The sequence below is a fragment of the Chiloscyllium plagiosum genome, chromosome 18, assembly GCF_004010195.1.
Source record: "Chiloscyllium plagiosum isolate BGI_BamShark_2017 chromosome 18, ASM401019v2, whole genome shotgun sequence".
NCBI classification, from domain to species: domain Eukaryota; kingdom Metazoa; phylum Chordata; class Chondrichthyes; order Orectolobiformes; family Hemiscylliidae; genus Chiloscyllium; species Chiloscyllium plagiosum.
The window spans coordinates 28,451,785-28,475,461 of record NC_057727.1 but is presented as its reverse complement, the minus strand read 5'-3'; the positions used below and the strand labels follow the sequence as shown (position 1 = coordinate 28,475,461).

The following is a 23,677-nucleotide window of genomic DNA, read 5'->3' as shown; positions in this document are numbered from 1 at the left end:
CGGAACGTTTCAGAGAACACCTCTGGGACACCCGCACCAACCAACCCAACCGCCTCGTGGCTGAACACTTTAACTCCCCCTCCCACTCCGCCAAGGACATGCAGGTCGTTGGCCTCCTCCATCGCCAGTCCATGGGATCACAATGCCTGGAGGAAGAACGCCTCATCTTCCGCCCAGGAACCCTCCAACCACAAGAGATGAATGCAGATTTCTCCAGCTTCCTCATTTCCCCTCCCCCCACCTTATCTCAGTCCCAACCCTCGGACTCAGCACCGCCTTCTTAACCTGCAATCTTCTTCCCCCTCTCCAGCCTATCATCCTCACCTTAACGTCCTTCCACCTATCGCATTCCCAACGCCCCTCCCCCAAGTCTCTCCTCCTTGTCTTTTATCTTAGCCTGCTTGGCACACCCTCCTCATTCCTGTAGAGGGCTTATGCCCGAAATGTCGATTCTCCTGCTCCTTGGATGCTGCCTGACTTGCTGCGCTTTCCCAGTACATGAAGGTTTAGGTTTTCATGTATTTCGGGAGAACAAAGATCCCAAAAATGATAATTGGAGAACTCCATTACAAACCTTCTATCGATCCAAAAAACATCTAATGACTGTCACTCAGCAAAGGTAAGGGAAGTAAAGTAATTGAACATGATGTACTCTGAATCCATGCTGACTTTCCTAAATTAAACGATATTTCCCCAAATGATTGTCAATTTTCACCTGAATTTTTGTTTTCTAAAAGTCAGCCATCATTAATCGTAAATTGTAGTTACTATCATAAATTGATTAGTTGGTTAACCAGTTTCCCAAATACTTTAACATTGCCACCCCATCCCCTGTACCACTCCTAAGTATAAAGAAAACTAGAAAATTATAACAACTGCCTCTGAGATTTCCACTGTCTCTTACCTCTGTGCCTCATCCTTTACTGATGTATTTCTAACTTTAACTTAATCTATTACCTCAAAAATGCCCCTTTTTGGTTTCTAATCAACCCCACTATTACTGTTATTATTAAACTTTTACTATTCATATGCTTCTTATCCCAGTTGATGGTCCTACTGGGCAAGTCAAATCCTAGAAGGAGCCTGGCTTGATAGATCATAAGTATTCTGTTTAGTTTGGTAACATGGTGACTAGTAACTGAAATATTTGCACATTGGGCTGAAAATCTTTTTGAACTATCTATCTAAGTATGGAGATGTTTAAAAAAATTGAAAGCACAAAGGAAAATAAACTTTCAACCTTTTTCCGAATGCTGTCCATTACAGAGGCTCAAGTCCGGAAAAATTAACTGCTTGAACTTTAACTGACTCATTGCAGTGTCTTTGATATAGATGACGAAGACAATTCAATGAGTTGTTCTTAAATTTGCTGAAATGAATTTTTCACATTCTGAAAGCCAAATTTTCTCAATGTTAATAACCCCCTGATTACTAATCAAACAAGAAAACTGGCTGAATCATGGATTCTTTCAAACAAAGCTCATGGTCTTAAAAGTTTACCTTGCCTCTCATAAACTCAGAGTGTAATCATTTTTTTTACATTCCAACCACAGGAAGCTGTTGGCCATCAACAGCAGCAGAATTATACTCCATAATCTGCAGCCTCATGGCCCAGCATATCCCCTACTCAAACATTCCATCAAGCCAGGGAATCAGCCCTAGTTCAATGGAGAAAATATGAAGTGACAATCTGGTGCAGCTATTAAATAGGACTACTTGCATGCCACACAGCATAAGCAGCAAATGATAGATAAAGCAAAGTGATGTTGCAACCAACTGACTTAACTAAGCTCTGCAGTTCTGAATGATGGACAGTTAAACAACTCACTAGAGGAGAAGGCTCCCCAAATGTCCCCATTTTCAGCAATAGAAGAGCCCAACGCATCAGAGGTAAAACTAAGGCTAAGCACGTGCAGCAGTCTTCAGCCAGACATGCCGAGTTAATGATCCATGTCGGCCTTCTTCAGTGGTCCCCAGCGTTAAAGATACCAGTCTTCAGCCAATTCGATTCACTCCACATAACATCAGAAATGGTTGCAGACACTGGATACCGCAAAGCCCAGGGGCCCTGACAACTTTCTGTCAATAGTAATGATGACGTGTTCCAGAACTTAACAACTCCCTGAGCCAAGCTATTTCAGTGCAATTACAACACTGCCATCTATTTGACAATGTGGGAAATTACCCATGTATGTCCTGTTCACAAAAAAACAGGATAAATCTAACCCAGCCAATTACCTCCACATCAGTCCAGTCTTGATCATCAGTAAAGTGATAGCATTGTTGATGACACTTTCCATCAAGCAGCATGTGCAGTGATGCCATGTTCGGTTTCTGTCACGGCCACTCAGCTCCTGACCTCATTACAGTCTTGGTTCAAGTAAGGACAAAAGAGCTAAATTCCAAAGTGGAGGTGCGAGTGACAACCCTTGACATCAAGGCTGTATTCAACTGATCTGTGTAATCAAGGAGCCCAAGCAAAACTGGAATCAGTGGGACCCAGGGGAAACTCTGATGGTTAGAGTCATACCTGGCACATAGGAAGATTGTTATGGTTGTTGGATGTCAGTCACCTTAGCTTCAGGACATCTCTGCATGCATTCCTTAGGATAGTGTCCTAGGCCCGGACATCTCCAGCTGCTTCATCAGTGACCTTCCGTCCATCATGAGGTCAGAATGAAGGATTTTGCTGATAATTGCACATGTTCATCACAACTCGCAACTCCTCAGCAGTCCATGTTCAAATGCAACAAGATCTGGCCAATATCCAGACTCGTGCTGACTAGAGGCACGTGGTATTTACACTACACAAATACCAGGCAATAACCATCTCTAATTAGTGGCAATCCAACCACTGCACTGTGTTGCCATAACTGAATCCCCTACTATCAATATCCTGGGGGTTACCATTGACTAGGAACTCAACTGGACTCACCATATAAACACAGACTTTCAGAGCAGGCCAGAGTCGAGGAACACTGGCAAGTAACTCCACTCCTGACTCCCCAAAGTCACAGGTCAGGAGTATGATGGAATACTCCCCACTTGTCGAAATGGATGCAACTCCAACACTCATGTCTTGACATCATCCATGTCAAAACAACCTGCTTGATTGGCACCACAGCCACAAGCATTCATTCCCTCCAGCACTGATCTTCAGTGGCAGCAGTACGTACTTTCTGCAAGATGCACTGAAGCAATTCACCAAAGGTCCTTAGATAGCACCTTCTGAACCTCCAACCAGAAGGAGAAGGGCCGCAGATACCTGGGAACACAACCGCTAACTGCAAGTTCCCTTTGAAACCAATCACCAGTCGACAGTGTGGTGCTGGAAAAGCACAGCAGGTCAGGCAGCATCCGAGGAGCAGGAGAATCGACGTTTCGGGCATAAGCCCTTCATCAGGAATCAGGCTTATGAGGAGAAAGTGAAAAACCATGTAAGGAAAGCAGAGGGATTTTGTAATGAGACTAGCTCCAAGCAAAAATGGAAAGCCTTTTGTACGGTGGTGAATGCTATGTAATTTGTATATATCAGTATCGTGGCTGACTTGCCGTGCTTTTCCAGCACCACACTCTCAACCCTGATCTCCAGCATCTGCAGTTCTCCCTTTCTCCTAGTTGTAATCAATCATCATCCTGACTTGGAAACATATCACTATTCCTTCATTGTTACTCAGTCAGAATTGTGGAATTCCCTCCCTAAAGACATTTTCGGTCAAGCTACAGCACATGAACTTGCCACAGTTCAAGGACAGAACAAACTTCCACCTCCTCAAGGGAAACTAGGGATGGGCAATGAATGCTGGCCAGCCAGTGGCACCCACGTCCCATAAATGAATTTAAAAAACCCTTCACAAAAGTATCCAACATTCATACGCCTGTAGTTTGAAATCAATATTCTAAAACTATCCTGATAAATTACATAGCATTCACCACTGTACAAAAGGTTTTCCATTTATGTTTGGAACCTGTCACCTTATAAAATCTCTCTGCTTCCCTTACATGATTTTTCACTTTCTTTTAAACGTTCTATATTCAGCTTGGTTCTCTTCTTTTTTCCCCATCCCTGAAGCTTTTGATTTGTTTGCCCTACCTTTTTCCTTTAAAGAAATTAACTTTGGCATCTGAACCATCAGTTCTGCCACCTGATTCGGTTACAGTTTTGCCTATTTTTTGATTCCAGTTTATCAAGCCATTGAATTTTGTTTTCACCCAGTTAATTATTCTTAGTATGGATTGTTCTTTGTCTTTTTTCTTGCTAATCTTTCTTTCTTTCTTTCTGTCTTTCTTTCTTCTTTTATTTCTTCTTTTCTTTTCTTTTTTTCTTTTTTCTTTCTTGTTGATCGCATGGCTAATATTTGTTTACATCATTCATTGCCATTGAACTGAGTAGCTTGCTTGGCGCTTTATGGGAAAGTTAAAACTCAATCATATTTCTCTGGGTCTGGAGTCACATAAGCTAGACTAGATGAAGATGGCAGATTTCCTTCCCCGAAGGGCATTGGTAAACTAGCTGGGTTTTTATGACTGGAAATATATTAATGATTTTAACAGCAATTAATGGTCACCATCACTGAGACTAGTTTTCGATTTCAGACTTTTATCATTTAAACTTAAATTTCACCCACTGCCATGGTGGAACTTGAACATATGTCCTCAGAGCACTAGACTGGATTAGTTGTCCAGTGATGCCAGCATATTGCCACCTCTCCTCCTTGCCATAAAATGTCTGTAATGTTCAGTGTTCCCAAAATGATCTTCTACTTGCGCATGATCCTGAGAACCAAGTCTAGAAGTGCTTCCATTCTCTTTGGATTGGAAATAAGCTGCTGTGGAAAATTCTCTTACACATTCCCTGGGAGCATTTGCTGTCTTGACTACACTACTACAACTTCAGTGCATGTACAGATGATTATAGTCCTGTATTACAGCATCTTATTAATTCTTGCACCTCTGTAATTTCCTTGCAAATTTATTTTCCCTACATCTTTCCCACTAATTGATGCCTATAGAATCTACAAACAGATGTAATGCTCTTTTTTGATCTTCAGTTCTAGTCAAGTAATCTGTACTTTACTACTCTGGGACATCTTTTCTCCATGCCACCACACCTCCACTTTTTTCCTTTTGTTCTTCTTTGTTTCCAGAACACCTTTTACAACCTAAAAATATTAATCTTCTCTATCTGTTGGACTTATGGTTCAAATTCTGATTATTAGAGCACTGTATTTTTCAGTGTGTATGTCTGACTATCTTTGTTTAAACTGTGGAACAACATATAAAGTGCAGTTTTCATTTCCTTGGAATTGGTGAAAAGGGGAAATAATGGGATGGGTTGGTCCTCAAGAAACATTTTCCCTTCTTGCCATCTCACTAATTAAATTCTGGGTGAGAAGTTGCATGGGTGACTTTCTCGACCTGTCAACAAACAAAGCTTTCAGATGGTCAGTTATGTGTCATGTAAGATTTTTTTAGATTTTATTGTCACGTGTACTCAAGTACAGGAGTACAGTGCAAAGTGTAGAATGTCACCACACATAGTGCCATTTTAATACCAAGGTACCTAAGTACAAAGAGAGCTTAGGTACAAAGTAGAAAGAGAAACAACAGTTAAAAAGTTAAACATTACTTCTTAGAATATTAGAAAAATAAAGAAACAGGTCATAGAAACAGCTCAGTACAAGCCCTTCAGCCCTTAATGTTGCGCCAACCTGTGAAATTAATCTGATCATCTAACCTACACCGTTCCATTATTATCCATAAGTATGTCCAATGCCCATTTAACTGCCTTTAACGTCTGCGAGTCTATTACTGTTGCAGGCAGGCAGTTCCACCCCCCTCCTCCTCTCTGAGTAAAGAAACTACCCCTGATATCTGTCCTAAATCTATGTCCCCTCGTGTTAGTCTTCACCATCCGAGGAAAAAGGTTCTCTCTGTCCACTGTATCTGACCCTCTGATTATCTTATATGTCTTCATTAAGTCACCTCTCAACCTTCTCTCCAACGAAAACTACCTCCGTTCTCTCAGCCTTTCCTCATAAGACCTTCCTTCCATACCAGGCAATATCCTAGTAAATCTCCTCTGAACCCTTTCCAAAGCTTCCATATTCTTCCTATAATGCAGTGACCAGAACTGCACTCAATCCTCCAGGTGCAGCCTTACCAATGTACTGTGCAGCTGAAGCATGACCTCGTGGCTCCAAAACTCAATCCCCCAACCAATAAAAGCCAACACACCAAATGCCTTCTTAAACCTGGGTGGCATCTTTCAGGGTTTTCGCACCTGGACACACAGATCTCTCTGTTCATCCACACTGCCAAGAATTTTATCATTAGCCCAGTACTCTGCATTCCTGTTACTACTTCCGAAGTGAACTGCCTCACACTTTTCCGTATTAAAATCCATTTGCCACTTCTCAGCTCAGCTTTGCATCTTATCTGTGTCCCTCTGTAACCCATAACATCCTTTTGCACTATCCACAATTCTGCTTGACTTAATGTCATCTGCAAATTTACTAACCCATTCTTCAATGCCCACATCCAGATCATTGATAAAAGCCCCAAAACAGATCCTTGTGGCACACCACTGGTAACTGAGCTCCAGGATGAACATTTTCCATCAACCACCACCCTCTGCCTTCTTTCAGCTAGCCAATTTCTGATCCAAACCGCTAAATCACCCTCAATGCCGAAACTCTGTATTTTGTGCAATAGCCTACCGTATGGAACCTTATGAAAAGCGTTCTCAAAATGAATTCCATATACACCACCGTATACACTTCAACCGCTTTACCTTCATCCACCTGTTTTGTCACCTTCTCGAACATCTCAATAAGGTTAGTTAGGCATGACCTACCCTTCATAAAACCATGTTGACTACTCCTAATCAAATTATTCCTTTCCAGATTATAAATCCTATCTCTTATAACCTTTTCCAACACCTTAACACAACTGAAAATGAGGCTCACTGGCCTATAATTACCAAGGTTGTCCTGACTCTCCTTAAACAAGGGAATACCATTTGTTATCCTCCAGTCTTCTGGCACTACTCTTGTCGAAAATGATGACATAAAGATGAAAAGCTCTGCAATCTCTTCCTTGGCTTACCCGAGAATCCGAGGATAAATCCCATTTGGTCCAGGGGTCTTCACTATTTTCAGATCTCCCAAAATTGCTAAAACTTCCTCATTATCAACTGCAATCCCATCTAATCTTGTAGCCTGTATCTCCATATTCTCAGTAACATTACCCTTCTCCAACGTGAATACTGATGAAAAGTATTCATTAAACGCTTCTCCTATGTCCTCAGATTCCAGACACAACTTACCACTACTGTCTTTGATTGGCTCGAATCTTCCTTTAGTAATAGTTCACATTAGAGTTTTTAAAATTTAAACTAGTTTAACATAGTTAGAAAGTTCAACAGACTTTGAGTCCTCCATTGATCTTGCTCTGTTATCTGTTCTCGACATCGCTGCAACAGATACTGTCGCTGCTGCCGAAACTGCCACCTGCCCGAATTCCCAAAGTGCCTGGGACCGTACCCGGGCAGGGTCCATCTTGCATGCAAAGCTGAGACACTAGCTGACAGATCACCATGAGACCAGGCTGGGAGCTGGTGAGCAATGTGGGATCAGCCATGAGCTGCTAAGAGACCAAGCTGGGACCCACCATAAGTCAAGAGACCTGACCGAGGCCACCGAGAGACAAAAGGGAAAAAAAAGAGAAGGAAACTGAAGGAGCAGACGAGCTCTAGTTAGAGCATCCCACTCCACTACCGTCCCGACTGGAAGAAAGAGTCTTGACCTGCCATTTTCTCCCCACAGGGATGAGAAAAGCAACTCATTTCTGGACTGGAAAGCCAAAATGACCTGCCTGCTGGGTTATGTGAGCCCTGCTATTTTCCTAAACTGGGGACAGTCGGAGGCACAGATCCGGGAGATCAAGATGGTCTCTGATCCCCAACCCACTCTCCCTGTAACCCCCAACCATGTGTGAAAAGTACTAATATCACACAGTTGGTTCTCCTCAGGAGTAACCCTCAACTGGTAGACTTTTAAGATGCGGAAAGCATCTTAACCAGGGATGCAGTGACCAAGTTTAGCTCACCAGTTTAGCTCTGAATGAGAAACAACATCTTGTCGTTCACCACTCAGTAGCCTGGACTCAATAACTTGGATCCTACCTTCTATCTCTGTCTTGTTCTGTACTCTTGCGTTTCTTCCCCACTTTTCCTTGCACTTTGCTGGGTTGGTCTTTGTCTTGTTTCTCTCCATGACCCTTCTTGTTGCATTTAAATGATTTTTATGTCGCAATTTGTGCCTCAAACCCTTTGTTTTTTCACTGCATGCATTATCTTGCTCTTCAACTCAAACATTGATCAGCCTTTGTCCCGTGTCCTAAAGGGAAAAAAAATAATTTAACCTTGGTGATTTCGGTGCTGGAGTTTGGAGGGACACAAACCTTTTGAAAAGTGTGATTGATAAGAAACACCAATACAATCCTCCTCATAGAATGGCCAGAGCATAGTCTGTTAATAACAACCTGTTTTATCAGAGACACAAACTTAATGTGCCTCATGGCAACACCTTATTGCGGATATTGACACCTGTTAACTATGCAGTTCCATATTCAGATAAAGACAAGGATGTTTGCATCACCTGTGTCAAGGCAGGAGCTGATGATTGCTGGATGAACCATTGCCCCAGAAAAGGCAGTAGAAGTGCTGCTGCAGAAAAGTCAATGTTGATGGATTCAAAGCCTTCTAGACCAAAGAATTACAGATCATTTACGAGATTCTGGTTGTTTTATATGTGGATTCCATGACGTTGGAAGAGAGACAAAACAGCAGTTTCAAAATAAATTAGTGGACAATGCAATTAAGTGACATTTTTGATTCCTAATAAATGTTTCTGCAGCCACTGTATTGATTCCATCTGTCAGTACCTCATGTGTGGTCTACAGTTCTATGGTCCAAGAGAAAAATATGTCACCTAAGAGTTCCCGTCCCACTAAGCCAAAGTTAATTATTTAGGTGAACATTTCTTGGGCACCTGCATTCTCTGAAGCATTGACTTCTTTCCATCTCTACACATTTGAAACAGATTAATCACATGCCAAAGTAGGGAGATTTTAAACCCAGCAAGAGGAAGAACCAGGCATAGGCCTTTCAGAAAACTCCTCTCAAGTCACTCCAAAGGTGGTCAGGCCCTTCACCTCTGCCATGCCTTCCAAAAAACAAGCTAATTGTGGAGCCTATTCTATAATTATTTAAATTTGTAAATTCTAGCAATTGTAAAAGGTAGTTGTTTGTTCTGACAGGTTCTGAAGAAGACTGATAAGGATATGGTTACCATTGTTGCTGCTGGGGTGACAATGCAGGAAGCGTTGACTGCAGCTGCTAAATTAGCTGAAGAGGGTAAATATAAAATAATTGGTGTTCAAAGTATATAAAAGTAAATTTGTCTTTGCTGGTTTTAAAGTTAATGAGCAATCTCTGTACAAGCAAATTCTTCGCTACAGTATTTTTTGTATCACAATTGATCATATTCTATTAGATCATATTAAAACTAACACTGAGATGCATCTTACATTATGTGATGTAATTACCTCTTTATAGAATCCTTCTCATTAACTTCTAACTCCTAGAATAAAAATGATTTTCTTGGCATTGAATAAGAATTTCATTTCTACATGAATTAGTGAGTACAGTGTAGCACTGCAACATCTGACAATGCATCACTCCCTTTAGAATGACAGTGGTTAAACTAGGTTCATTGCTGAAGGTCTGGGTGGGAATTCATAGAGATTAATATTCATTCTATTAAATAAGTACCGGGTAAGAAAGTTGACAAAGACAGAAAATGTTAGAAATGTTTAGCAGGTTAGATAGCATCTGTGGAAAGAGACATTAATTCTGTTCACTATTTCTGTATCCACATTATCTACTTTTAGCTTAGCTTTTCAGCATTTGTAGTAGTACATTGATTTGTATTAAAGAAAAAGTCAAATCCAATAATTAGTGTGCAACTAATAATTATTATTATTAGCAAGTTTTGAGAAGATATGTAGCACAGTTTGAGGTTCTGGATGTAGGTTTGCTCGCTGAGCTGGAAGATTAATCTTTGATTTGAAAACAAACCTTCTAGCTCAGCGAGCAAACCTGCATCCAGAACCTCAACCTGAGCGACAAATCTCAAAACTTGCTAACACCTATGGGCACATACTGGCCCGAAAATGGGAAACCAATGCCATCCGACAGAGCACCACCTGCTAACAGCTGTAATTCCTTCATGAATGCCTAAGGAAACAGGTACTACCGAAATGTCTTATGAAAACGAACCTTCCAGCTCAGTGAGCAAACCTACATCCATAATTATTATTATTTACTTATTTTGTATTAGTCAATGTGGGCTCTGCTGTCCAACCATGGATAATTGAAAGCTTGTTTCAAGGGGGGTTTCAATAGTGGGAAGATGTAGGATAGGAGGAGGTTGGGGACAAAAGCATGAGGGGATTTCTAGATGAGAACAAGGAATTCAGTGTCTTGGGAATCCTCCTGCAAAAAGTTGGAGATTTCAAATTCTCTCAGTTCTACTTAATCTATCTTCCTTGTGAGCATGGGGTATCCAGAAACTGCAGTTAGAAATAGTCAAAGTGTTTGCATGATGTATAAACAGATGATAATCTAATCAAAAATATGTTTCATTTTACAGATATCTTTATCCGAGTGGTTGATCCATTTACAATTAAACCACTTGATGATAAAACTATTGTATGTTGTACTAAAGGCACCAAGAAAAAGCATGTTATCACTGTGGAGGATCACTATTACGAAGGTAATATTTTAAAATGTGCTTGGACCAGCCCAGTGATGAGCATGTGGCTTTGTGTGTGGGAAATCATGTGTCACAAACTTGATTTGAGTTTTTTGAAGTAGTAACAAAGAGGATTAATGAGGGCAGAGTGGTGGGTGTGATCTATATGGACTTCAGTAAGGCGCTCGACAAGGTTCCTCATGGGAGACTAATTAGCAAGGTTAGATCTCACGGAATACAAGGAGAACTAGCCATTTGAATACAGAACTGGCTCAAAGGTAGAAGACAGAGGGTGGTAGTGGAGGTTGTTTTTCAGACTGGAGGCCTGTGACTAGTGAAGTGCCACAAGGATCGGTGCTGAGTCTACTATTTTTCGTCATTTATATAAATGATTTGGATGTGAGCATAAGAGGTTTCGTTAATAAGTTTACAGATGACACCAAAATTGGAGGTGTAGTGGACACTGAAGGTTACCTCAGATTACAATGGGATCTTGATCAGATGGGCCAATGGGAGTCCTATTCATATACCTATCCAGATGCCTTTTAAATGTTGAAATTGTACTATCCTCCACCATTTCCTCTGGCAGCTCATTCCATACACCTACCACCCACTGAGTGAAAAAGTTGCCCCTTAGGTCTCTTTTATATCTTTCCCCTCTCACCCTAAACCTATGCCCTCTAGTTCTGGACTCTCCCACCACAGGGAAGAGATTTTATCTATTTATCCTATCCATGCCCCTCATGATTTTGTAAACCTCTATAGGGTCACCCCTCTACCTCTGACACTCCAGGGAAAGCAGCCCTAGCCTATTCAACCTCTCCCTATAGCTCAAATCCTCCAACCTTGACAACATCTTTGTAAATCTTTTCTGACCCCTTTCAAGTTTCACAGCATCATTCCAATAGGAAGGAGACCAGAATTGCACACAATATTCCAAAAGTGGCCTAACCAATGTCCTGTTCAGCTGCAACATGACCTCCCAACTCCTGTACTCAATACTCTGACCAATAAAGGGAAGCATACCAAATGCTTTCTTCACTGTCCTATCTACCTGCAACTCCATTTTCAAGGAGCTATGAACCTGCACTCCAAGGTCTCTTTGTTCAGCAACACTCCCTAGGACCTTACCATTAAGTGTATAAGTCCTGCTAAGTTTGCTTTCCCAAATGCAGCACCTCACATTTATCTGAATTAAACTCCATCTGCCACTTCTCAGCCCATTGGCCCATCTGATCAAAATCCCTTTGTAATCTGAGGTAACCTTCACTGCCGCTACACCTCCAATTTTGGTGTCATCTGCAAACTTACTAACGAAAGCTCTTATGATCACATCCAAATCATTTATATAAATGACAAAAAGTAGTGGACCCAGCACCGATCCTTGTGGCACTCCAGTGGTCACAGGTCGCCAGTCTGAAAAACAACCCTCCACCACCACCCTCTGTCTTCTACCTTTGAGCCAGTTCTGTATCCAAATGGCTAGTTCTCCCTGTATTCCATGAGATCTAACCTTGCTAACTAGTCTCCCATGGGGAACCTTGTCGAGCGCCTTACTGAAGACCATATAGATCACACCCACCACTCTGCCCTCATCAATCCTCTTTGTTACTACTTCAAAAAACTCAAATCAAGTTTGTGAGACCTCATTTCCCACGTTGAAAAGTGTGGTGCTGGAAAAATACAGCAGGCCAGGCAGCATCCGAGGAGTAGGAGAATTGACATTTCGGACATAAGCCCTTCTTCAGGAAAGGAATTTCCCACGCACAAAGCCACGTGCTCATCAGTCCATGCCTTTCCAAATACATGTACATCCTGTCCCTCAGGATTCCCTCCAACAACTTGCCCACCACCGACATCAGGCTCACTGGTCTATTGTTCCCTGGCTTGTCCTTACCACTCTTCTTAAACAGTGGCACCATGTTAGCCAACCTCCAGTCTTCTGGCACCTCACCTGTGACTATTGATGATACAAATATCTCAGCAAGGGGCCCAGCAATCACTTCTCTTGCTTCCCGCAGAGTTCTCGGGTACACCTGATCAGATCCTGGGGATTTATCCACTTTTATGTGTTTCAAGAAATCCAGCACTTCCTCCTCTGTAATATGGGCATTTTTTCAAGGTGTCACCATCTATTTCCCTACAGTCTATATCTTCCATGTCCTTTTCCACAATATGAATAGGAAAGGTTTAGAGGGATGTGGGCCAATTGCTGGCAAATGGGACTAGATTAGGTTGGGATATCTGGTCAAGATGGACAAGTTGAATCGAATGGTCTGTTTCCATACTGCACATCTCTGACTCTGACTCTAAATACTGATGCAAAATACTCATTTAGTATCTGTGGCCACCTCCTGCGGTTCCACATAAAGTTCCTTGTATGAGCCAAATGTTTTGCATTTTCAAAGAACAGTACAGAACATCTTTATATCCTGTTTGGCCACGGGCGAGGTCCCAGAGGACTGGAGAAGAGCTAATATTTTCCCATTGTTTAAGAAAGGTAACGGATAATCCTGGAAATTACAGGCTTGTGAGTCTCATCGGTGGTAGGGAAATTATTGAAAAAGATTCTTCGCGACAAGATCTATCATATTTAAAAGCAAATGGACTTATTAGCGTTAGACAGCAATGTTTTTTGTGCGAGGGAGGTCGTGCCTCACTAACCCGATTGGGTTTTTTGAGGAGGTTACAAAAACAGTTGATGAGGGAAAAGTGGCTAGTGTTGTCTACATGGACTTCAGTAAAACCTTTGACAGGGTCCCTCATGTCAGACTGGTATAAAAGCTGAAGTCCCATGGTATGAGGAGTGAGCTGGCAAGATGGATATAACACTGGCTTAGTCAAAGGGGACAGAGGGTAGCAGTGGAAGGATGCTTTTCAAAATGGAGGGTTGTGACTAGTGGTGTTCCCCAGCGATTGGTGCTGGGACATCTGCTGTTCATGGTCTACATAAATGATTTGGAGGAAAATGTAGCTGGTCTAATTAGCAAGTTTGCGAACTATACAAAGATTGGTGGAGTTGCAGATAGTGAAGAGGATTGTCCGAGGATACAGCAGGGTATAGATCAGTTGGAGGCATATGGAGAAAAATGGCAGATGGAGTTTAATCTGGACCTGTGAGGTGATGCATTATGGAAGGTCAAGTACGGGTGAAAATTATACTCTGAATGGCGGAACCCTTAGCAGTATTGGTAAGCTTGTGGGATCTGGGTGTGCAGGTCCACATCACTAAAGGTAGCAGTGTGGTAGATAAGCTAGTAAATAAGGCTAATGGCATGCTTGTCTTGATTGATAGGGTCATTGTGCATAAGGATTGGCAACTTATGCTGCAGCTTTATGGAACTTAAGTTAAGCCACACTTGGAATATTACATACAGTTCTGGTCACCAACTACCAGAAGGATGTGGATACTTTGGAGAGGGTGCAGAAAAGTTTTACCAGGATGTTGTCTAGTGTGGGGAATTTTAGTTGTGAAAAAAGATTGGATAGATTAAATTTATTTTCACTGGAACATAGGAGGGTAAGGGATGACCTGATAGAAGTTTATAAGATTGAGAATGACATAGAATGGAAAGTATGCTGCATTTTCCCAGGGTGGAGAAGTTAATTACTAGGAGTCACAGGTTCAAGATGCAAGGGGGAAGTTTAAAAGAGGGTGCGAGGCAACCTTTTCACACAAAGGGTGGTGAGTGCCTGGAATGCACTGCCAGATGATGTGATGGAAGCAGTCACGAGTGGAATTCAAGAAACACCACAACGAATATATTAACAGGAAGGGAATAGAAACTTATGGATCCTTTAAATGATGACATTTTTAATATGGAAGGGCAAAATGGAAGAGACCCGGGTTCAATTCCCGCCTCAGGTGACTGACTGTGTGGAGTTTGCACGTTCTCCCCGTGTCTGCGTGGGTTTCCTCCGGGTGCTCCAGTTTCCTCCCACAGTCCAAAGATGTGCAGGTCAGGTGAATTGGCCATGCTAAATTGCCAGTAGTGTTAGGTTAGGGGTATGGGTGGGTTGCGCTTCGGCGGGGCAGTTGGGCCGAAGGGCCTGTTTCCACATTGTAAGTAATCTAATCTAATCTTTAAAAAAAATGTCAGCACAGGCTTGGAGGGCAGAAGGGTCTGTTCCTGTGTTGTATCGTTCTTTGTTCGAACCGAAACAGTTCCTTCAGTCCACCAAGACTATGCCAACACATGATGACTTTCTAAACTAAATATCTTGCACCTCTCATTGCTCCATATACCTCTATTCCCTGCCTTTTCATGTATCTGTCAAGGTGCCTCTTAAACATTGCTATTGTTTCCCCCTCCATCACCAGCTCTGGCAGTACATTCCAGGAACTTATCACCCTGTGTAAAAAAAAAAACTTGCCCCTCACATTTCCTTTAAACTTACCCCCGTTTACCTTAAACCTATGTTGCCGAATAATTGACATTTCTACCCTTGAGAAAAGACTTTGACAATCTATTCTATCCATGCCTGTTATAATTTTGTAAATTTCTGTCAGGTCGTCCCCTCATTGCTCAATGTTCAAGTGAAAACAAACGAAGTTTGCCCAATCTCTCCTCAAAGTTAATGTTCTCCAAACCAGGCAACATCCTGGTAAACCATTTCTGTACCCTCTCCAAAGCCTCCACATCCTTCTGGTAAATGTATACAATATTCCAAATGTGGTCTAACAATACTTATATACATCTGCAACATAACTCGCCAATTTTTTGGCTCAGTGCCCCCTCCAACAAAGACAAGCATTCTTAGCTACTAGTGTTGCTACTCTTGGGGAACTGTGGACCTGTATGCCTAGATCCCTCTATATGTTGATGCTACTAAAGGTTCTGCCATTAACAGTGTGCCGATTCCTCCTACATTAGATCTTCCAAAATGCATCACCTTGTATTGTCTGAATAATTTCTTTTCCATCTACCATTTCTCTACCCAAGACTCCAGCTTCTCTATATCCTGCTGCATCCACTGGCAATCCTCCTCACTATCCGCAGCTCCCCCAATCTTTGTGTGTTCTGCAAACTTATTAATCAGGCCATTTACATTCTCCTATATATTACAAACAACAGGAGTCCCAGCATTGATCCCTGTGGAATACCATTGGTCACAAATCAGAAAAATGTCCTTCTACTGCTGCTGTCTGTCTTTGAATAAGCCAATTCACAAAGTTTTGTTAGGATTGAGACAGATCACCCATCTTACACTCAATAAATGCTGGCAAGAACACAGATTAAAAAAAAAAGCATGCAGTGTAAAATCATAGGTTGCATACCGTAGACCATCTCGGGAAATCAGAAGCATATCTGTTTTAAAAAGATCCGACAGCCATAGCAAGGCAAATCACCAAGCACTCCAATATCTGTCAAATAATGGAATGGTTGCAACACAGAAGGAAATTATTCAGCCCATCAATTCATGCCAGTTTTTCTAAAAGATCAATTCAGTTTATCCCACAAGTCCCTGTACAATGTTATAGAAATGTTCAGAAACTACAGAATATGCTTCAATACTATTGTTAGAAATAATAGATGAAATTCTGATAGATAAGATTTTATTCAGCTTTTCTTTTGTTATTATTATTATAGCATTGTATATTACCACTTTGTTCCCTTTTCTCTCGAGCCAATATCCCCGCTGATTTCCCTTTGCTATATACAACCTAATTCTTGCACTTTACATGCTCTTTAAAATTGGCATACGGCATTCTTAAAGGGATCACACTTTGTGCATGACCTGTGTGTCCCCTACATGGCACTTCCTCTATTTTTTAAAATGCAGTTTACAAGAGCTCATGATGGAGTTTCCAAGTGACAGCAAATGGCAGAAATATAGAAACAGATTACTTCTTGGGTGCAATGTATAACTGATGAAGATAAACTACACTCGTATAAATGCAGAATCATCTTTAATTGATGTGTTAATGCTTCCTGAATCTGGGTCTTACTAAGAACATTGACAGCAGCAAAGATTTGGCATCTGGTGCCAGAAAGGGAAGACTAAACCATACTATCAGTTTCTGAAATTACTCTTGTTGACTGTTTGAACATAGTAGGAGGCAAAATTATTAGTTGTCTCTGTGAGAACATAATCTCTGACTTCATAATGTAATGTCATTATGTTACTGCTTTATAACAATATCTAACTTATGTCTTGTTCTCAGTTTAAAGTAATAAAATCTGATTGCTGTTTATTGTACTCCCAAGTGCGAAATTGTGATCAATGGACTTGCTTGCTCATCTTCTTCCAATACATCCATATCCCTCCCCAATTCATATAACTGTTTTCTGAAACTTCCTTAACTAACTTAATATTCACATTATAGCCTTCGTTAACAGTTGGAGATAATTATTATACCGGAGCCTACTCATATACAGGGGTACTTTAACAACCACTGCAGAATTAGTATTTATTTTTTGATGTGTATATATTTAACAAATGCTGTTTCAGATGATGCATTTATTCTTAAATTGTTGACATGAATAGCTTTTCTATTTGCTTGCAGGTGGTCTTGGTGAAGCAGTGGCAGCTGCTCTTGCTTCAGAACCTACCATTATAGTACACCGCCTGGCAGTGTCTGGTGTACCATTTAGTGCAACACCAGCAGAGCTACTGGAAAGGTTTGAGATTGATGCAAAGGCAATAGTGAAAACTGTGAAAGACATCATTTCAAACTAGACAGAGTCCCCGTATGGTGTAGCACAATGGGCTGAAGTTCTATTCTTTTCAGTGATTTGTTTATATTAGAAATATACTTCAGGTTTTCCTTCAATTTACTTAATTGTAAGCTTTAAGATAATCTATGAAAATTAACTGTAAAAACTTTGAAAATAGTCTTTATAGTGAAAATTGCCTATTGTTTTACAGCAACTGTTTGTTTCTGCTCCGCTGGTGAGCTGATATGCACAAAATATGTCTATTTAATGGTGTACAGATGGTTACAACTCCTGATTTGTTTTTAAGTGATACCTGTGGAAAACCCTACTTTAGTCTTTTCTTTCCCCTTACAATTATTTAAAAAGGCTACCTTCCCAAAGATTAGATGAGGTTTAAAGACACCAGAAACTAGAAGTGACTGTTAATGTTATTACTAGAATAATGCTTAATATGTTTGCATGGTTTTTCTCTGTGATCTATTTTAGTATTGGAATCAATGCAGTTAAAATAAATAAGCTAATGTCTGTGCTAAAATAAACAGAGCAATGTCCTACAAGCATATTAAACTCTATGCTCTTGACAGTGACTCGCCACTCGACTCCCAGGCTATCTTCCTGGACTGAACCAGACTATTCAAAACCTCAGTGTCCTATTTAGGTCCATGACAGCATCCATTCCCATATCTTCTCCATTACAAAGAGTTCCCACTTCCACCTCTGTAATTTTGCCCACTTTCATCCTCAACTAAAGCAGTTTTGTTAAACCATCAGCCATTCCACAAACTACACTCTTCAGAAGTTTTGCTGCCTGGATCCTATTTCACAAATTGTCTTGCTCACCTGTAACCCTGCCCTTGATAATCTAATTGTTTGTGTCTAAATCCCTTCTTGACTTTGCACCTTCTCATGGCTTATAGCTACTTCCCTTTGAAAGCTGTTCCTCTGAATTTGGCCTTATTTCTCCACCATAATTGATTATACCTTCTCTTGCAATTGTGCTTTGGAATTTCCTCAGTAAACGCATTCATGTCCCTCTCCTTCATCAAGGTATTTTATAATTGTTGCTGCTTTACATCATTTAATATAGTCAAAATTAATTTCTACACTGTATTGCATTTGAGTTTCACTCGACACAGCAAGATTCTTAATTCACTAAGTTGCATCATTCTCTCACCAAAACCTTTTTTTTTCAAATAGCTACCGTGTGGATGTAGCTAATTTTCAGAATCTTATAACTCAGTTGTGTTCACAGAACCAAAGCACTCATAACTTGGCTGATGTGTGAAAGAATAAATAATGGAGTTTTGTACAAGTCAGAGATGCATAAGTAACTCACTGCCTCCATTTTACAGCTGGCATAATATAAAAAAGGTTATTTTATGACTTAAAATATTTTAATTAAAACAAGTGTTTTAAAATGTTGCTTCTACAATTTGAGACTCTACAAATATATTCAACTTAAAATTGAGGAGGTAAGAAATGCAACATTTGATTGCAAGGTGCTGTGGCATGGCAAAATAATAAATTTTTTTTAACAACCGAGAAATGAGTTCTGAGGTTTTCTTGTAGCTGTGAGTCAGTGAATCTGAATTTTGCCTCACTAAGCAATTAATTATTATGAGCAACTGCATCCAGCATTAACGTGTGTGCTAATTTGAACCACACTGTTCTGTCAGATGAAAGATGTAACCAATGTGTTTAATGCCCGGGAGCTTTCTACAGTACTTTGGCAGATATATGCTTCTCAATTGAATGAATGGAAAACCTAACTAGCATTTTTCTGGCAAGAATATATAATTGAAGAAAGAAACCAAGCATCTTTTCATGTGAGCACCTCCTACATTGATAATTCATTTTGTTTAATTTGGCCTTTTCTCCAACTGTAGGATGTTTGTGATTCCTGGAGGGTTGGGTTCTGTCACCTACTCTTGGTATTAGCACTATAGAAAGAGAAGATAAGATTCACATTAAGGTGAATAAGACCTTGTGAAATGATCATAATCAGCAATATTTCTTTTATGTACATGAAAGTGAAAGTACATTGGAAGCACAAGTCTCAATTGGAGCAAATCAGTTAGTAATTTGTTTTCCAAAATACTTAGTAATGGGATGATTTGAATTATGTTACCCCAATAGTGAAGAAGAAGAGAGAAAGATGGACTCTATTGCAGTAAAATCGTGCAGTGGTTCAAGATGGTGCTGGATGTGGCCACACTTCGTGTTTAACACACAAAAAAAATCTGAATCTAATTTAATCTCGTGACGTGTGTTGTGGAGATACTAATTAAAAGACCCTATACAGACAACGAGCAAAACTAATGTCATTTCCAAAATACCGTGCAAGAACTGTAACAAACACTACATTGGACAAACAGGCAGAGAACTAGCCACCAGGATACATGAACATCAATTAGCCACAAAACGACATGATCCTCTCTCACTAGTATCCTTACATACAGTTAAGGAAAGACACCACTTCGACTGGGACAACACATCCATTCTAGGACAAGCCAAACAGAGATATGCACGAGAATTCCTAGAAGCATAGCATTCCAACCGAAACTCTTATCAACAAACACATTGACTTGGACTCCATTTTCCACCCCCTGAGAAAAAGAACAGGGAAAGACATCACCACAGGAAATAACATCACCAACCAAAGAAACCAAAACATATAAATAGAAAGCAGGAAACATCAGCAGTGCTTCACCTGGAGGCTCACTGAAGATGTTACCTAATATGGTGACGAAACATCTGAAAATGAACCTTTTTCAGCAAGCAAACCTACATCAACACACTAATTGCTTCCCACATAGCAGGTACCAGCAAATGGATGGTTAATGTATAATGGAATTGCTCACTGTCTAAACCAAAGGCAGCTTAGTCCCTTAATGAACTAGCTTTTGTGCATGACTTATGCAACATCAAGGAAATGATCATAAGCGGAAGAAGGAGGAATTGGCTGTGAAATTGTGTTATGACATTGACACATGGAACATAAACAGTACAGCACAGTACAGGCCTTTCTGCCCTCAATCTTGTGCCAGTCTTTTATTCTACTCTAAGATCAGACTAACTGATATACGCTTCATTGTACTATATTCCATGTGCTTATCCAAGAGTCACGTAAATGTCCCAAATGTATCTGACTCTACACAACTACTGGCAGTGCATTCCACACACCCAGCACTCTCTGTGTGCCACCCAGCACGGTGGCACAGTGGTTAGCACTGCTGCCTCACAGCGCCTGAGACCCGGGTTCAATTCCCGCCTCAGGCGACTGACTGTGTGGAGTTTGCACGTTCTCCCCGTGTCTGCATGGGTTTCCTCCGGGTGCTCCGGTTTCCTCCCACAGTCCAAAAGATGTGCAGGGTCAGGTGAATTGGCCATGCTAAATTGCCTGTAGTGTTAGGTAAGGGGTAAATGTAGGGGTATGGGTGGGTTTTGCTTCGGCGGGTCGGTGTGGACTTGTTGGGCCGAAGGGCCTGTTTCCATACTGTAATGTAATATAATGTAATGTAAAAACCTATCTCTGACATCTCCCCTAAACCTTCCTCCAGTTACGTTAAAATTATGCCTCCTCGTGATAAACATTTCTGCCATGGGAAAAATCTCTGGCTATCAACTCTATCTATGCCTCTCAACATCTTGTATGCTTTTCTCAAGTCACCTCTCATCCTTCTTCACTCCAATGGGAAAAGCCCTTGTTCCTGCAACCATTGTTCACAGACATGCCCTCAAGTCCAGGCAGCAACCTGGTGAATCTCCTCTGCATCCTCTCTAAGCTTCCACATCTTTCTATAATGAGACGACCAGAACTGAACACAATATTCCAGGTGTGGTCTAACCAGGGCTTTCATTAGAAGGGGGTTGACTTTAATAGTTGCAGCACAACCTCACGGCTCTTAAAAGTAAATCCCCCGCTAATGAAAGCCAACGCACCATATGCCACCTTAACAAATCCTATCATCTAAAAAAAACTTGACTGGTAACTTTGATGGATCTATGGACGTGGATCCCAGGATCCTTCTGTTCCTCTACAATGCCAAGAATCTTGCCTTTAACCCTGTATTCTGCATTCAAATTTGACCTTCGAAAGTGAATGACTTCACACTTTTCCAGGTTGAATTCCATCTGCCACTTCTCAGTCCAGTTCTGCAACCTGTCAATGTCCCATTGCAACCTACAACAGCCCTCCACACTATCCACAACTCCACCAACCTTCATTGTCCTCAGCAAACTTACTAACCCACCCTTCCATGTTCTCGTCCACGTCATTTGTAAAAATCACAATGAGATGAGGTCCCAGAACCAATCCCTGCGGAACATCACTGGTCACCGGGCTCCAGGCTGAATACTTTCCATCTACCACTACCGTCTGTCTTCTATGGGCCAGCCAATTCTGATTCCAGACAGCCAGATTTCCCTGTATTCCATGCCTCCTTACTTTCTGAATGTGCCTACCATGGGGAACCTTATAAAATTCCTTGCTTAAATCCATGCACACCACATCCACTACTCTACCTTCATGAACATGTTTTGTCACATCCTTAAAGAATTCAATACGGTTTGTGCAGCGTGACCTACTTGCTGACTATCTCTAATCAAACTATGATTTTCCAAGTATTAATAAATCCTGTCTTTCAGAATCCTCTCCAATACTTTGCCCACCATTGATGTAAGACTGACTGGTCTGCAATTCCCAAGGTTATCCCTATTCCCTTTCTTGAACAAAGGAATAACATTTGCCATCGTACAATCATCTGGTACTACTCCAGTGGACAGTAAGGATGCAAAGATCATCGCCATAGGTGCAGCAATCTCTTCCCTTGCTTCCTGTAGTAATTTTGGGTATATCCTGTCTGGCCTAGGGGATTTATCTGTTTTTATGTTTTTCAAAATTTTCAGCACATCCTCCTTCCTAACACCAACCTTTCTAGCATAACAGTCTGTTTCACACTGTCCTCAGAAATGTCAAGATCCCTCTCAGTGGTGAAAACTGAAGCACAGTATTCATTAAGGACCTCCCCTATTTCCTCTAACTCCAGGCAGAGGTTACCTCCACTATCTCTGATCGGCCCTACCCTCACTGGCCATCCTCTTGTTCCTCACATAAGTGTAGAATGCCTGAGTGTATTCCTTAATCCTACCCGCTAACATATTTTCATGCCTTCTTCTAGCTCTCCAAAGTCCACTCTTCTGTTCTTTCCTCTAAAGCCCTGTCTGATCCTTGCCTCCTCAACCTTTAACTAACCTTCCTTCTTCCTCTTGACTAGATGTTCCACATCCCTTATTACCCAAGGTTCTCTCAACCGACCATCCCTTCCTTGCCTCCGTGGGACAAACCTGTCCAGCACTATCAGCAAGTGCTTCCTAAACAACCTCTATATTTCTGTAACCAAAAGAGAAAATGCTGGAAAATCTCAGCCGGTCTGGCAGCATCTGTATGGAGAGAAAAGAGCTGACGTTTTGAGTCTAACTGACCCTTTGTCAAAGCCCTCTGGGTCAGTTAGACTCAAAACGTCAGCTCTTTTCTCTCCTTACAGATGTTGCCAGACCTGCTGAGAATTTCCAGCATTTTCTCTTTTTCCACCTTCCCTACTCCACATTTCTGTTGTGCATTTCCCTCAACGTTCCTAATTTATGATGGATATTCCCCACTTGCCTGGATAGGTGCAACTCCAATAACATTCAAGTAGTTTGACATCATCCAGGATAAAGCAACCCACTTGATTAGCACCACATCCACAAGCATCCACTCTCTGCACCACCAATGCTCAGTAGCAGCAGTGTGTACCATCTACAAGATGCACACAGAAAGTCACCAATGATCCTTAGACAGCATCTTCCAAACCTATGACCACTTCTATCTAAAAGGACCAGGGCAACAGATACATGGAAACACCACCACCTGCAAGCTCCCCTCCAAACTGCTCACCATTCAGACTTGGAAATGTATCACCATTCCTTAACTGTCATTGGAGCAAAATAGAGACTTCCTTCCCTAAGGTCATTGTAAGTCAACTTACAGTATGGGGGCTGAAGCAGTTCAAGAAGCTATCCACCACTTCTCAAAGCCAACTAGGAATGGGCAATTAAAGCTGCCAGCCAGCAATGCCCATATCCGAGTGCATAAAAAAATTACCACCTAATCTCACCTCATTAATATGCAAAGTCCCATTCTACTATCTGTTGATAATT

The 23,677-nt window shown here is 41.2% G+C and overlaps 1 protein-coding gene across 3 annotated transcripts in view; it reads left to right on the top strand.

The window, feature by feature from the left end:
• LOC122558998 (transketolase-like) overlaps positions 1–19,022 on the top strand; it is a 55,362-nt gene extending 36,340 nt beyond the window's left edge. For all 3 annotated transcript variants that reach the window (XM_043708052.1, XM_043708053.1, XM_043708054.1), the window contains exons 12-14: positions 9,322–9,418; positions 10,716–10,838; positions 17,326–19,022. In XM_043708052.1, the coding sequence (XP_043563987.1) occupies positions 9,322–9,418; positions 10,716–10,838; positions 17,326–17,498 (393 nt within the window). In that variant the 3' untranslated portion in view covers positions 17,499–19,022. The remainder of the gene's footprint in view (positions 1–9,321; positions 9,419–10,715; positions 10,839–17,325) is intronic.
• Positions 19,023–23,677: the final 4,655 nt, after the last annotated feature.